Here is a 15,029-nt window from a genome sequence, read left to right on the forward strand (position 1 = left end):
CTCTCTCAGTCACACACACGCGCACACCCCCAAGCCTACAAGCCAAAGCGCAGACCGCCAGGTTCAGTCGGCTCAGATTACAGCCTCCCTGAAACAAAGGGCTCCCAGACCAGAGGGAGCAGATCCAGGGAAGGGGGGCAGGGTGGGCTGGGGTACCCTAGGGGGCTGCTCCCATGATGCTCAGTGCCCCACACCAGGTTGGGGGGTCCGGTGGGATGTCTCTGATGCACCAGACTCGTGATTTGCAGTGTGCTGTGGGGCTGCTGCCAGCCAGACTGCCATTAATCCCCAGCTCCGGGCTGGCAGCCCAGCCCCCCCACCCCCTGGCCCTGGCCCTGGCCCAGGGCTGCAGAGAGCAGGCAGGGGAGGTGGAAACACACATCCAGGCCCAGCTAAGCAGCACTACAGGGCATCAGCTCCCCAGCCCAGCCAGTGCCCCCATCCTCCCCCAGATCGACGCACGCCGGCACCTCCCAGAGGGGAAAGGCCCCATGTCCCATTCGCCATCCCCTCCCTTTGCGCGCACACTACACACTCACTGTCACCAATCCTGGCCTTTCCCCCAGGCGGGTGTGACCTTTGACCCAGGTTTGGGGGATGCCCCCAGACCCTGAGACAGGAATGTGGAATATGCAGCCTCTGGAACGGGAAGGTGAGGGGCAGGTGGCAGCATGTTGAGAGCAAAGAGAGGTCAGGCCCTGGGCTGGAAGTGGTCTTGGATGGATGGGAGGGGGGAGCCAGGACTCCTGGGTTCTGTCCCTGTCTCTGAGAGAGGAGTGGGGTTCAAGTGGGGTGGGGGTGGGGGCTGGGAGCCAGGACTCCTGGGTTCTGTCCCTGGCTCTAGGGGTGGGGTGAGGTCCAGTGGGTTAGAGCGGGGGGGCTGGGACCCAGGACTCTTGGGTTCTGTCCCTGGCTCTGGGAAGTGAGTGGGGTTCAGTGGGTTAGAGCTGTGGGGAGCTGGGACCTGGGACCTGGGAGCCAGGACTCCTGGGTTCTGTCCCTGGCTCTGGGAGGCGAGTGGGGTTCAGTGGGGTGGGGGTGGGGGCTGGAAGCCAGGACTCCTGGGTTCTGTCCCTGGCTCTGGAGGTGGGGTAGGGTCCAGTGGGTTAGAGGAGGGGGCGCTGGGAGCCAGGACTCCTGGGTTCTACCCAGGCCTGTCAGGATCTGTATACCAGACCTACTTGGGCCTGTCTGAGTGGTGAACGGATCCCAACGGGCCTGGCAAGAACCCAGAAGTCCTGGCTCCGATCCCCCTGCTGCAGACCCCGACGCATGGCTATCACCCTTTGCTCCGGCCGGGATTCAGCAGCAGGTGCTGGAGGGTTAGCTGGGTAGACGGGCAGGGCCTTGCAGGGGTGAGGGGGGAGGCAGGCTAAGGCAGGGAGTGGGGCTGGCTGGGGAGAAGGGGATCCAATGTGCTTTAGGGGACGGGGGTCCCTGGTGTGGCGAGGGCTGCAGGGGTCCTGGGGGGGTGGGGGTCCCGGCTCCCAGGGCCCGCAGTCCCCGCCCTCTCTGGAGCAGGTGGGTGTTTGGGGGCTGGGCGAGCCGGGCTCCGGGGGTCGGGGGCGGAGCGAGCCGGGCTCGGGGGCGGGGCGAGCCGGGCTCGGGGGGCTGGAGTCCGGGACGGGCTCCGGGAGTTAGTTACAGTTTCTCGCGGCCGCGGACACCATGGGCCGGTCCGGCTGCCCGCTGCGGGGCCTCCTGCTTCTGGCTCTGATCGGTCGCCCAGGTAGGCACCGGACCTGGGCTCCGGGCGCCCCTCACCGTGCGCCCCGGCCCCCCCCGGCGCTGGACCCTCAGGCCCCTCCGCTGCCCGGGCTCTCGCCCTGCGTCCCGCCGTCCAGCCCGTGCCCCAGGGCAGGCGCTGCCCAGCGCTCCCCCCGCAATGTGAACTTTAGTCTCGGATTATGGGGGGGGGCATCTGCGAGCCCCTCTGCCTGCCCCCCCCCCCCGGCCCTGGGCTGCCCCTCCCCGGGTCTCGTCTCCGCCCCTCCCTGCCCGGGCCAGGGGGCACAATCCCCACCCCTGTAACAGTCACCTGCCAGGCTCAGCCCCCTTGGCAGGACCCTTCTCCCCCTAGCCGGGTCAGAGGAGCGGGGGGAGGGGTAGCTGGGGGGGGGGTTGGGGTGTGGGGGGGAGGGGTAGCTGTGTAGGGTGGGGGGCTGGGGCGTGGGGAGGGCAGGGAGAGGGGTAGCTGTGTAGGGTGGGGGGCTGGGGCATGGGGAGGGCAGGGAGAGGGGTAGCTGAGTAGGGTGGGGGGCTGGGGCGTGGGGAGGGCAGGGAGAGGGGTAGCTGAGTAGGGTGGGGGGCTGGGGCGTGGGGAGGGCAGGGAGAGGAGTAGCTGAGTAGGGTGGGGGGCTGGGGCGTGGGGAGGGCAGGGGGAGGGGTAGCTGTGTAGGGTGGGGGGCTGGGGCGTGGGGAGGGCAGGGAGAGGGGTAGCTGAGTAGGGTGGGGGGCTGGGGCGTGGGGAGGGCAGGGAGAGGGGTAGCTGAGTAGGGTGGGGGGCTGGGGCGTGGGGAGGGCAGGGAGAGGAGTAGCTGAGTAGGGTGGGGGGCTGGGGCTGGGGCGTGGGGAGGGCAGGGGGAGGGGTAGCTGTGTAGGGTGGGGGGCTGGGGCGTGGGGAGGGCAGGGGGAGGGGTAGCTGAGTAGGGTGGGGGGCTGGGGCGTGGGGAGGGCAGGGGGAGGGGTAGCTGTGTAGGGTTGGGGGCTGGGGTGTGGGGAGAGCAGGGAGGGGGGTAGCTGAGTAGGGTGGGGGGCTGGGGCGTGGGGAGGGCAGGGAGAGGGGTAGCTGAGTAGGGTGGGGGGCTGGGGCGTGGGGAGGGCAGGGAGAGGAGTAGCTGAGTAGGGTGGGGGGCTGGGGCGTGGGGAGGGCAGGGGGAGGGGTAGCTGTGTAGGGTGGGGGGCTGGGGCGTGGGGAGGGCAGGGGGAGGGGTAGCTGAGTAGGGTGGGGGGCTGGGGCGTGGGGAGGGCAGGGGGAGGGGTAGCTGTGTAGGGTTGGGGGCTGGGGTGTGGGGAGGGCAGGGAGGGGGGTAGCTGTGTAGGGTGAGGGGGCTGGGGTGTGGGGAGGGCAGGGAGAGGGATAGCTGTGTAGGGTTGGGGGCTGGGGCAGGGGGAGGGGTAGCTGTCTAAGGTGGGGTCTGGAGGAGGTGTATGGGGGAGCTGTGAGTGTGTGGTAGTTGTATAGGGTGAGGGGCTGGGTTTGGGGGCTGATGGCTCAGCCTCCCCCCTCCGTTATCTTTGGAGCTGGCTCTGGATGGGGGGCAGAGCCCCTTGTTAGAGAGACCCCTCCCTTTAATTAATGGTTTGAAAGCAGTGGGCAATTTAAAGGGGTCTGGGAGGGTCAAAGGGAATTTAGTGTGATCTCCCCCTCTCCCACCCATCCCTTATGCCCCTTCAGCTTGCCTCCCCTTACCCCCACAAGTCCCCCCATGTCCCCTCTCCCGCTGCAAACCTTCCTCACCCCTTCCCCACTCTTCTCCCCACCCGCCCTTTTAACATTTACCCTCCAGCACCCCGCCCCTGCCCTGGCACATTTCTGGGGAGCAATGACTTTGTGTTTAGTCACTCAACAGCCAGGTGACAAGCTGAGAAAAGCCACTACAATGATTAGTGTGTGTGTGTGTGGGAGGGGGGTACTGCCCTCCCCTCTGCATGCACCATGAACTCCTGTACCAGAGCGGGGAGAAAACTCAGCAGTCCTGGCTCCCAGCCCCCTCTGCTCTAACCACTAGACCCCACTCCCCTCCCAGAGCTGGGGGTAGAACCCAGGAGTCCTGGCTCCCAGCCCCACCTCCTCTAACCCCCTAGACCCCACTCCTCTCCCAGAGCCGGGGAGAGAACCCAGGAGTCCTGGCTCCCAGCCCCACCTCCTCTAACCCCCTAGACCCCACTCCCCTCCCAGAGCTGGGGGTAGAACCCAGGAGTCCTGGCTCCCAATCCCACCTCCTCTAACCCCCTAGACCCCACTCCTCTCCCAGAGCCGGGGAGAGAACCCAGGAGTCCTGGCTCCCAGCCCCACCTCCTCTAACCCCCTAGACCCCACTCCCCTCGCAGAGCTGGGGGTAGAACCCAGCAGTCCTGGCTCCCATCCCGGCCCGGCTCCCCCTGGTTTCTGGAATGCCGGAGGTCGCGCCCCCTGGCTCAGGGCTCTGTATATGCTGGCGGCGCTGGGGGCTGGCACGGGTGGGCAGATATGAGCGTTGGCAGCTGTCAGGGAGGTGGATGGGTGGGATGCTGGGAGGAGGAGCTGGAATGGGGCAGGGATGCCTGGAGGGGGGTGGGTTCAGAGCTGCCTCCCCCGCCCACCTCTACCCAAACATGCCCCAGCCCGTTGTTTGCTCTGCTCCTGCCGCCTGCATTCCTGGCCCCTGCTGTAGCTTTTCCCAGCCTCCTGGGCTCTGTGCGTCTGGCAGCCCTACCTCGCCCACCCTGGCGCAGCGCAAACGGGATCCCCTCTCCCCCAGCCTGGCCCCAGCACAGAGCAACTGGGTCCCAGCCCAGCCCCAGGGCTGAGCAAATGGGAGACTCTCCATGGAGAACCACACTTAGTGCGGCCTAGGGAGACCAACCTGGCCTCCGGGGGAGAGAGAAGGCTGCCTTGGCACAGCCGGGCGGGGTTGGTGCCTTGGCACGGCCGGGCGGGGTTGGTGCCTTGGCACGGCCAGGGGCAGGCATGCTGAGATTGGCCAGGCCGAGCCTGGGGAGAGATTGGAGGGTGGCTGCACGGCGCAGACGGTGGGGCGAGGGGGCCTGTGCACTCAGAGATTGGCCTGGGAAGGGGGGCCACTGCATGGCGCAGACGGCAGGGCTGCACTGCAGGGGGGCTGCACCGAGATCAGCCTGGCGCGGGGGGGGGGACCGGCTCCACTCTCAGTCTCAGGCGACTGCCCCAACTGGCGCTTCCCCACCCCCAGCCATGCACATTCCAGCCTGTGCCCTGATAACATCGCCCAGGTGTGTCTGAGTGGAGCCGGCCGGTCTCCTCCACACACCCCCAGGGCCGTCCTCCCTGCCCTGCTCTGTGCCCTGGGGGGGGAGGGTAGGAGACAGGGTTTCAGGTGCCTGCCAGCATGGTCCCATTGCACAAGGGATCCCCTTCGCTGCTCAGCACCTGCCCCCCCACCCGCCTGGCTCCCTCTCCCCAGCTCTCATCTTTCCCTGGTTGTCTTTGCAGTGCAGGGCACAGCCCCTCCTCTGAACAGTGGGGGAGAGAACCCAGGAGTCCTGGCCCCAGCCCTGCCCCCCTCACTAACCCAGCAGACCCGAATTCCCTCCCAGAGCCAGGGAGAGAACCCAGGAGTCCTGGCCCCCAGCCCCTCTCTCTGCTCCTTGCTGCCTGTCCCCGTGGGTCTGGACGTCTGTAGCTCTGTCTGGCAGAGGCGCCCGCCCGGGGCTCCCCATGTTAATTAGCCAGGGTAGCTGGGCGTGACTGCAGGGCTGCGTACCATGCCATGCACTCCATGGTCCTGGGAACAGAAGTCCCACTCTGCACGCGCGCACACACACACACACACACACACACGGACAGCTAGTAGGAAAGTCCTTCGCCAGGGTTATTTCTAGCTGCTCTGGGACTTCGGGGCTGGGCGATACTATTCATAGCCAGGCCTTGGACCTGGACTTTCTCACGGCAGCACAGGCCGAGTGGGGGAGCCAGGGTAGGGGGGAGACCCTGGGCTGGGGGTGGAGCTGGTGCAATAAACAGACATGGAGAGTAGGGAGCAGAGAATCCTTCCCAGGATGCCAGTGCCACTGGGCGGGTGGCATGGATGGCAGGCTGTGCCCTTGGCTGGATGCACGCACAGAAGTGTGTCCCGAGCCCTCCCCTCGCACACGGATGGGTCGAGTGCACCCTGGGTCCTGTGCACACGCATGCACCACTGAGTGTGTCCTGTGCCCCTCGGCACATGTCTGGATAGGGCTGTCTGGGCCCTTTGCACACACATGCACCAATGTGCCCCTTTGCCTGTGCGTAGAGAGGCTGGCTGGGCCCCTGGCACACGTGTGGAAGTAGACGCCCATCCCAGTCCCTGTCTGTGTGTGGTGGAGGGAATGTGCCCCACTCTGTGCAGGGGGCAGGAGGGTCCTAGCTCCTGCTCCCCACCCCAGCCTCAGCTCCTGCTGCCCAGTTCGGGTTCAGGCAGTGACAGCTGCTCCCTGGGTCAGCAGCACCTGTTACTGTTTAATCTGCTCCTAGCTCCTTCCTGCCTGGCCTGTAACCCCTTCCTCCCCAGCGCTCTGGAGACATGGGAGCCCCCAAGGGCAGGAGTGTCTGGAATCCCATTCTCTGGGCCCATAGACCTTCCACACCTCGGCCCAACCAGGGCCCCAGGGTGGTCCCCCTGGGAGGGGGCCTAATCCACCAGTGTCTGGAGCCCAGACGGAACGTGGGGAGCACTTTCTCGGGGAATTAAAGGGAAGAACCCCCCCCCCCAGGGGTGGGCTCTGAAACCAGCTGGGGAAAGTGTCTGTCAGAACAGAGGTCTAGTGGGCGAGAGCTGGGGAGGTGGAGTCAGGACTCCTGGGTTCTTTCTGAGCTGGGGGTCTAGTGGGTTAGAGTGGGAGGGGAGGGGCTGGGAACCAGGACTCCTGGGTTCCCATTCCTGATGCCCTTTGTTATAGGGAAGGCAGAGTTTGGGATTTATCCAGACCCTCCCTCACTGTGTGGAGCATGAGCGGGGTGTGTGTGTGTGTCCCTACCCCCACCTCATAGCCCTCCTCTGGCCCCATGGCTCGGGTCTGGCATTGGCCAGGGCTTTGCTTCATGGCTTCCCATGGCCGCAGCTGTCACTGTCCTGTCCCCCAGTGGGGGCTCTGCTAACGAGGCTAATCTGTCACTGGTCCCCCAATCGCCAGCAGCCGTCCAGCCTGAGCCCAGACGGATGGAGGTAGGGTCTCAGCTGGCGGGGTGAGGTGGGGTGGGGGGATGAGACAGACAGAGGAGAGGAACAAAGGGGAGAAAAATAAAGTGTCTGGAAAACACCCACCCCCATTTCTCACCAACACCACTGAAGTCCTAGCCCAGCTCTGCTCAGCTCCCCTGCAGGTTTGTTGCAAGCACAGCAAAAATTACCCCCCCTCCCCATTCCCCTCCCCCCATGCGCTAGCACTGAAATCCAGCCCCCCCTTCCCCCAAGTGCTATGGGTTCACAACCCTAGCCGCTAGAACCAGGACTTGTCCCCCTAGCCCCCCTGCCCCTGAGTGCCGTGGGGTCTGCGCCCCCATAGATCCATGCCCTGGGATTCGCTCTTACCACTGTTCTAGCTGCACGCGAGGGGCAGGGTCCGAGCACCAATCCAGGAGCCTGGGTCCCAGCTGGACGGTCTCTGGAGATGGGGGTGCAGAGTGGGGCTCTTAGGAGGAGTTGGGGGAGTGCATGCAATTGTATCCGAGCAGGGGTCGTTTTAATGCCTGCATGCAGGTGCATTTCCCTGTGCAAGCCTGAGCGTGTAAACACACCTGGGAGTCTACAGCCGGAGGGGTGTGCGTGGGAGTGTGTGTGTGCAAATCTTTGAGTGGGCCTGTGAGTGCTTGAGTATGCAATGGCTGGTATGTGTGTGTGGCGGGTGGGGGGGAGGGGAGCTGGCCCTCTGGGCTTGGCTAGTGTGTCCTGCCGGCAATGTGGGGCTGAATTGTGTGTGTGACAGGGTTAGGAGGGCACAGGGTGTGCAGGCCAGCCTGTGTGTCTGTCTGCAAACCTGTGAGTGTGTTAGCGTTCCTGTGTGTGTTACATGCCCACCCAGTGCGAGGCCCATGTCGCACGGCCTCTCACCCCAGGCAAACCTCTCATCACCAGCCACTTCCAGGCAGGAAAACAAGTCAAGGGTCCCCCCTCCATCTGTGCCAAGTGCCTGCCCATGCCCCCCTCCCCCACCTCAGTGCCAGGGTGGGGGCGGGGGGGGGGGGGTTCCCTGCCTCTCCAGCCCATAATCTCCCTGCATCCTGGTGATACCTCTGTCCCACCTGGGTCACTTCCCTGTCTGTCCCGCCCCCAGGGTCTGTCTTTCTGTCTCCCCCCACCCCCAGGGTCTGTCTCTCCCAGCATGTCCCTGGCACTGAGCGTTTCTGGCACTTGTCTGTGCCGGATTCCCCCCCCCCCCTTGGGGTTTTATCCTGAAACAAAGACCCAGCTTAGCCGGACCGGCCTGGAATCTCAAACAGCTGCGGCCGGCTGACGCTGCTTCCCCACCTCCCCCCACTGCCCCCTTCGCCCCCTCCCTTCTCCCCCTAACTCCCCACTCCCTTCGCCCCTCCCTTCTCCCCCTAACTCCCCACTCCCTTCGCCCCTCCCTTCTCCCCCTAATTCCATCCCACGCCCTTCGCCCCTCCCTTCTCCCCCTAATTCCATCTCACTCCCTTCGCCCCGTCCCTTCTCCCCCTAACTTCCCCCCCCCACTCCAGTCATACCTCCCTTCTCCCCCCTTTACCCACCCTGTGACCGGGGTCCTAGTGGGGAGCCACCTGGATGAGCCCAGGCAGCCTTGGGAGCTGATGGCTTTGTCTAATCAGCAGTTTGGGAAGGGAAGGTTAGTGTAACGTGAGTATCCCTGCACCTTACTTGTTACCAGTGTGGAGAATTGTGCTCATCTGAACTCTCTTTGCCTTCCCCTCCCTTAACAGATAAACGGCTGTTTTCCACAAATAGTGTCTTATTACACTGAGCTGCTTTAAGCACATCACCTTTACCTGGGTCAGGCTGACTTCCCCAAGCTTTACTAGCCAACAGTATATTGCTCACCAAGAATGTCCCCCTTCCTTCCTCAGTCAGGGCTTTAACCTGATCACCAACTTTAATTTGCTCTAGAGAAACCTCTTCCTGAGCCCTAGCTAATGCCAGAGTCACTTCTGAGATCCCAGATGGACACTCTGAAATTTCTTCCACATAGCACTGCTTCTTTGCACAGATAAACAGCCATCTTCCTCCGAGAAACATTTGGAGAAACCCTTCATAGGCAAATCCGTGCCCCAGTAGACACAGGTTCAGGACCATTTCTTTCCTGTGACTGGTTTATGCAGGAGTGCCGCCAGGTTTTCTGCCACCCTAGGTGGCGGAAGGTCCCGCCCCGAAATGCCGCCCCCCACAGAGGCGGCGGAAGGTCCCGCCGCTGAAATACCGCCGCAGTCGCTGCCCCCCAAATTGTAGCGGCCTAGGCCTACCTCTGTGAGGGGCGGCATTTCGGGGGCGGCAGAAAAGCTGGCGGCGCTCCTGCTGGGACCTCAGTCTTGCGACTCAAACTTCCCCTGATGAAGCTTAAGCAGAATCAGGACCCAAGGATCTTTCATACAATTTCATGTCGTCTTGGACACGTTGGGATTTCCGTGCAGAACAAAAGGGAATCAGGATGACTTTGAAGGAGTCTATCACCGGTTCTTAGCTAAACAAATTAACATAAGGCCATATTTCAGAAGATGGAGAAAGCTACTGGGGGGAGGCTGTTCTAGGTTTGATTTTGACAAATAGTGAGGAACTGGTTGAGAATTTGAAAGTGGAAGGCAGCTTGTGTGAAAGTGATCGTGAAATGGTAGAGTTCATGATTCAAAGGAATGGTAGGAGGGAGAACAGCACAATAAAGACAATGGATTGCAAGAAGGCAGACGTTAGCAAACTCAGGGAGTTGGCAGGTAAAATCCCATGGGAAACAAGTCCAAGGGGAGAAACAATTGAAGACAGTTGGCAGTTTTTCAAAGAGACATTATTAAGGGCACAAGAGCAAACTATCCCACTGCGTAGGAAAGACAGGAAGTACGGCAAGAGATCACCCTGGCTTACTCAGGAGATCTTCAATGATCTAAAACTCAAAAAAGAGTCCTACAAAAAGTGGAAACTCGGTCAAATTACAAAGGATGAATATAAACAAATAACATAAGTATGTAGGGACAAAATTAGAAAAGCCAAGGCACAAACTGAGATCATACTAGCTAGGGACATAAAAGAAAACAAGAAAACATTCTACAAATACATTAGAAGCAAGAGGAAGATCAAGGACAGAGTAGTTCCGTTACTCAATGAGGGGGGGAAAGACAGTATCTCTACTTCCACAACAGTAACAGAAAATGTGGAAATGGCAGAGGTGCTTAATGACTTCTTTGTTTCGGTTTTCACCATGAAGGTTGGTGGCGATTGGACGTCTAACATAGTGAATGCCAGTGAAAATGAGGTAGGATCAGAGTCTAAAATAGGGAAAGAACAAGTCAAAAATTACTCAGACACGCAAGATGTCTTCAAGTCACCAGGGCCTGATGAAATGCATCCTAGAATACTCAAGGAGGTGACTGAGGAGATATCTGAGCCATTAGCGATTATCTTTGAAAAGTCATGGAAGACAGGAGAGATTCCAGAAGACTGGAAAAGGGCAAATCTAGTGCCCATTTATAAAAAGAGAAATACGGACAACCCGGGGAATTACACACCAGTCAGCTTAACTTCTGTACCCGGAAAGATAATGGAGCCAATAATTAAGCAATCGATTTGCAAACATCTAGAAGATAATGAGGTGATAAGTAACAGTCAGCATGGAGTTGTCAAGAACAAATCGTATCAAATCAATCTGATAGCTTCCTTTGACAGGGTAACAAGCCTTGTAGATGGGGGGAAGTGGTAGATGTGGTATATCTTGACTTTAGTAAGGCTTTTGATACTGTCTCGCATGACCTGCTCATAAACAAACTAGGGAAATACAACCTAGATAGAGCTACTATAAGGTGGGTGCATAACTGGGTGGAAAACCGTCCCCAGAGAGTAGTTATCAGTGGTTCACAGTCGTGCTGGAAAGGCATAACGAGTGGGGTCCCGCAGGGATCGGTTCTGGGTCCGGTTCTGTTCAATATCTTCATAAATGGTTTAGATAATGGCACAGAGAGTACACTTATAAAAGTTTGTGGACCATACCAAGCTTTGGAGTATAGGATGAAAATTCGAAATGGTCTGAAGTAAATAGGATGAAATTCAATCAGGACAAATACAAGTCACTCCCCTTAGGAAGGAACAACCAGTTGCACATGTACAAAATGGGCAATGACAGCCCAGGAAGCAGAACTGCGGAAAGGGATCTGGGGGTCAGAGTGGATCACAAGCTAAATATGAGTCAACAGTGTGATGCTGTTGCAAAAAAAGCAAACATCATTCTAGGATGTATTAACAGGAATGTTGTAAGCAAGACTCAAGCAGTAATTCTTCCACTCTACTCCATGCTGATTAGGCCTCAACCGGAGTATCGTGTTCAGTTCTGGGCCCCACATTTCAGGAAAGATGTGGACAAATTGGAGAAAGTCCAGAGAAGAGGAACAAAAATGATTAAAGGTCTAGAAAACATGACCTGTGAGGGAAGATTGAAAAAATTGGGGTTGTTTAGTCTGCAGAAGAGAAGCCTGAGAGGGGACATAACAGTTTTCAAGTACATAAAAGGTTGTTACAAGGAGGAGGGAGAAAAATTGTTCTTAACTGCTGAGGATAGGACAAGAAGCAATGGGCTTAAACTGCAGCAAGGGAGGTTTAGGTTGGACATTAGGAAAAAGTTCCTAACTGTCAGGGTGGTTAAGCACTGGAATAAATTGCCTAGGGAGCAGGGCCGGCTCCAGGCACCAGCTTCTCAAGCAGGTGCTTGGGGCGGCCGTTCCGGACAGGGGCGGCAGTTCTAGGTATTCGGCGGCAATTCGGCGGACGGTCCCTCACTCCAGCTCGGAGCGAAGGACCTCCCGCCGAATTGCCGCCGCAGATCGCGATCGCGGCTTTTTTTTTTTGGTTTTGGCTGCTTGGGGCGGCCAAAATCCTGGAGCCGGCCCTGCTAGGGAGGTTGTGGAAACTCCATCATTGGGAATTTTTAAGAGCAGCTTACACAAAAACACAAACATTATCTCCCCACATGTCTTCAGTGGGTTACTTACTTTGCAGAATGTTTAACCCTTTTTAGCCATGCGTCATACCCCCCCCACTCCCTTCACACCTCCCTTCTCCCATTAACTCCCCCCACTCCCTTTGCCCCCTCCCTTCTCCCCCCCTAGCCCCCCACTCCCTACACACCTCCCTTTGCCCCCCTTTACCCTCCTCACTCCTCTCTACACACCTCTCTTCGCCCCCCCTTAACCTCCCACTTCCTCTGCCCCTGCTCCCTCCTCTCACCCCATTCCTCCCGCCCCTCACCCATCCCCCAGCTCCTGAGATCTGCGGAGCTCCGGGGGCAGGACTGTGAGGGACGGAAGGGGGCAGGAGGATACCAAGCCATAGGGGCATTATTGGTTCTCTGGGACTGGAGGAGAGGGATAAGGAGCCATGGGCGGGGCGTGTTGGCCTGGGGGTGGGAGGGGCCATATTGGGCCATAGGGAGCATCCGGGGGTGCTCTTGGCCCTGTGGGAACTATGGGCCCCATCTCACTCGTCATCCCCCATCCTGCCCCCAGGCTGCCTGGCCGTGGTGCAGATCTCAGTGCCAGCGCAGGTCGAGGTGCTGCTGGGATCCCCGGTCACCATCCCCTGCACGCACAGTATCACCGGGTCGCCTGATGCCCGCCTGGTGGAATGGTTCATTGTGAGTATCCTGGCATGCGCGTGCGAGTGGTGAGGGGAGTGTGATTCGGGGGGAGGGTGTCATGGGGGGGCTGGTGTGACTCCTCACTCAGGGGGGCGGGGTACATGTGTCTCGCTGTACATGGTGGGGGTTGTGCTACTGCCTGGGGGGGCTGTGGGTGTGAATCCAATTGTGCTCAAAGGGGGTGTGAGAATCCTATGGGGGGGGAATGGATGTGACATGAGTGCGGGGATGAATCCTGTGTGTGTGTATGAGAGGGGGCTGCGAAGGGGGTGTCCCACACATGCATGTGCGAGGGAGGAGTTGGGGGTGAATCCCACACATGTGTGTGCAAGGGGGGAGTCACTAACTCTGTTCCCTCCCCCCAGACGGACCGGGACGGGGAGCGGCGGCGTGTGGCTTACAGTGAGGGGGGCCGCGGGGGGGTGGTGGACCAGGGCACCGAGTACTCAGGCCGTGTCAAAATGGACCCCCATCTCAGCCTGGTCCTGCTGAAGGTTGATGTGAGCGACGAGCGGGCCTTCTCCTGCCAGGTGACAGCGGGGGCCGCAGGCAGCGCCGAGGGGGTGGCCCAGCTCCGGGTGTATGGTGAGAGACACCCCCCCCATGCGCCCTGCGCCCCCCAGCTTCCCCTCCCAAGCTGGCGGTAAACACCCTTCCCCTGCTGGCCCTGCACCTCCTTTGCTGCCCCCACACCTCTAATCTTCCCCCTTCCTTGGGACTGGGCCCCTTTCCCTCAGCCCCCAACTCCATCCCAGCCAGCCTCTCCCCCTCGTGCAAGACCCCTGCTTGCTAGGTGGGGCTGGCTCCATGGATGCAGCTGCCTCTGTGCGAGCTCGCTGAGGCAGGCCCGCTTGCTTGTGTATGGGTGCAGGGACACGGCTGCTACAGGGAATGGGCCTTGCACGCCAGCCCCTCGCACGTCCACCTGCATGTGTGACCCTGTGGCCCAGGCTGCTCGTGCCTCCATGGGGCAGGAGTCAATTGATCCTCGCCCTGCAGCCCCCTCCCCGGCAGGGTTCTGTGGTGCACGTGGGCCTTTGCACACGCGCCCACTCCCTGAACCTGTTTTTCCCCCTCTCCCCCCTGGGCACTCTGGGCCTAGCCTGGTCCGGCCTGGTTCTGTGCAGCAGCCTGGCCCGGCGTGGTTTGGTTCTGTTTTCACGCTTGCTCGCTCTCCTCCCCGCAGAACCCCCCGAGCCCCCGGAGCTCACAGCTAACCCCGGGATCCTGTCCGTGATGGAGCGGTCGGCGTCAGAGGTGAGGCAACCCAGCGGACGGGGTGGTGCCAAGCTGGGGAAGCGGGGGCCCTTCCCTGGGTGGGGGTCGGGTCCCACAGTTCATTAGGGTCACTCAGACCCAGCACTCTGGAACTGGGGTCCCCAGCCCCTGGCACCTCCCTCTGAGTGGGGGTACCTGCACTGTGTGGGGGGGGGCTGGGTGGGAGGGTCTGTGCTGGGAATGATGTCGTGTGCCTGTGCCCAGATCGCCACCTGCAGTAGCCGGAACGCCAACCCCGCCCCCACCATCAGCTGGTTCAAGGATGGGGCCCGCCTGGAAGCCCCCGCTGAACGCAATGACGGTAACAGAGACAACTTCCCCCCCGCTGCTGCCTAGCCCCTCTGGCTCTCCCCTGCCTGATTGCTGGGACCCCCCGCCCCCCCGGCCTGCCCCTTGCCTGCCTCCCCAACAGCCGCATTCCCCAAACTCCTACTTGTGCTGCCCTTGCTCTCCCCACTGACCCCCACACACACCCTGACTTCTGCACTCCCTGCCCCATGCCAGCCCCTGTGCTCCCGTGTCCCCCCCATGCTGACCCCTGTGTTCTTGCCCCCCCCGCCCTGACCTCTGTGCTCCCTGCCCCACGCCGACCCCTGTGCTCCCGTGTCCCCCCCGCCCTGACCTCTGCGCTCCCTGCCCCACGCCGACCCCTGTGTTCTCGTCCCCCCCCGCCCTGACCTCTGCGCTCCCTGCCCCACGCCGACCCCTGTGTTCTCGTCCCCCCCGCCCTGACCTCTGCGCTCCCTGCCCCACGCCGACCCCTGTGTTCTCGTCCCCCCCACACTGACCCCTGTGCGCTCTGTGCTGTGTTCTCGTCCCCCCCCATGCTGACCCCTGTGTTCTTGCCCCCCCGCCCTGACCTCTGCGCTCCCTGCCCCACGCCGACCCCTGTGTTCTCGTCCCCCCCACACTGACCCCTGTGCGCTCTGTGCTGTGTTCTCGTCCCCCCCACACTGACCCCTGTGCGCTCTGTGCTGTGTTCTTGTCCCCCCCCCGTGCTGACCCCCGTCCTGACCCCTCTGCTCTCCCCCCAGACATGTACGTGGTGTCTCGCTCCGTGAAGGAGGCCTCAGGGCTGCAGTCTGTGTCCAGTACCCTCTATCTGCGCCCCAGCAAGGCCGACAAGGATGCCCAGTTCCAGTGCCTGGTCCAGTACCCACTGCCCCAGGGGCAGGTGGGCAACAACTCCTCAGAGCCCTTCCGCCTCGTGCTGCACTGTGAGT

General features: G+C 61.1%; 1 protein-coding gene across 3 annotated transcripts in view; it reads left to right on the forward strand.

The window, feature by feature from the left end:
- Positions 1–1,571: 1,571 nt before the first annotated feature.
- BCAM (basal cell adhesion molecule (Lutheran blood group)) overlaps positions 1,572–15,029 on the forward strand; it is a 30,652-nt gene continuing 17,194 nt past the window's right edge. For all 3 annotated transcript variants that reach the window (XM_005289488.5, XM_024113101.3, XM_065574477.1), the window contains exons 1-6: positions 1,572–1,729; positions 12,398–12,525; positions 12,894–13,113; positions 13,715–13,785; positions 14,011–14,107; positions 14,841–15,023. In XM_005289488.5, the coding sequence (XP_005289545.1) occupies positions 1,669–1,729; positions 12,398–12,525; positions 12,894–13,113; positions 13,715–13,785; positions 14,011–14,107; positions 14,841–15,023 (760 nt within the window). In that variant the 5' untranslated portion in view covers positions 1,572–1,668. The remainder of the gene's footprint in view (positions 1,730–12,397; positions 12,526–12,893; positions 13,114–13,714; positions 13,786–14,010; positions 14,108–14,840; positions 15,024–15,029) is intronic.

This window comes from Chrysemys picta, chromosome 20 (assembly GCF_011386835.1).
Source record: "Chrysemys picta bellii isolate R12L10 chromosome 20, ASM1138683v2, whole genome shotgun sequence".
Lineage (NCBI taxonomy): Eukaryota > Metazoa > Chordata > Testudines > Emydidae > Chrysemys > Chrysemys picta.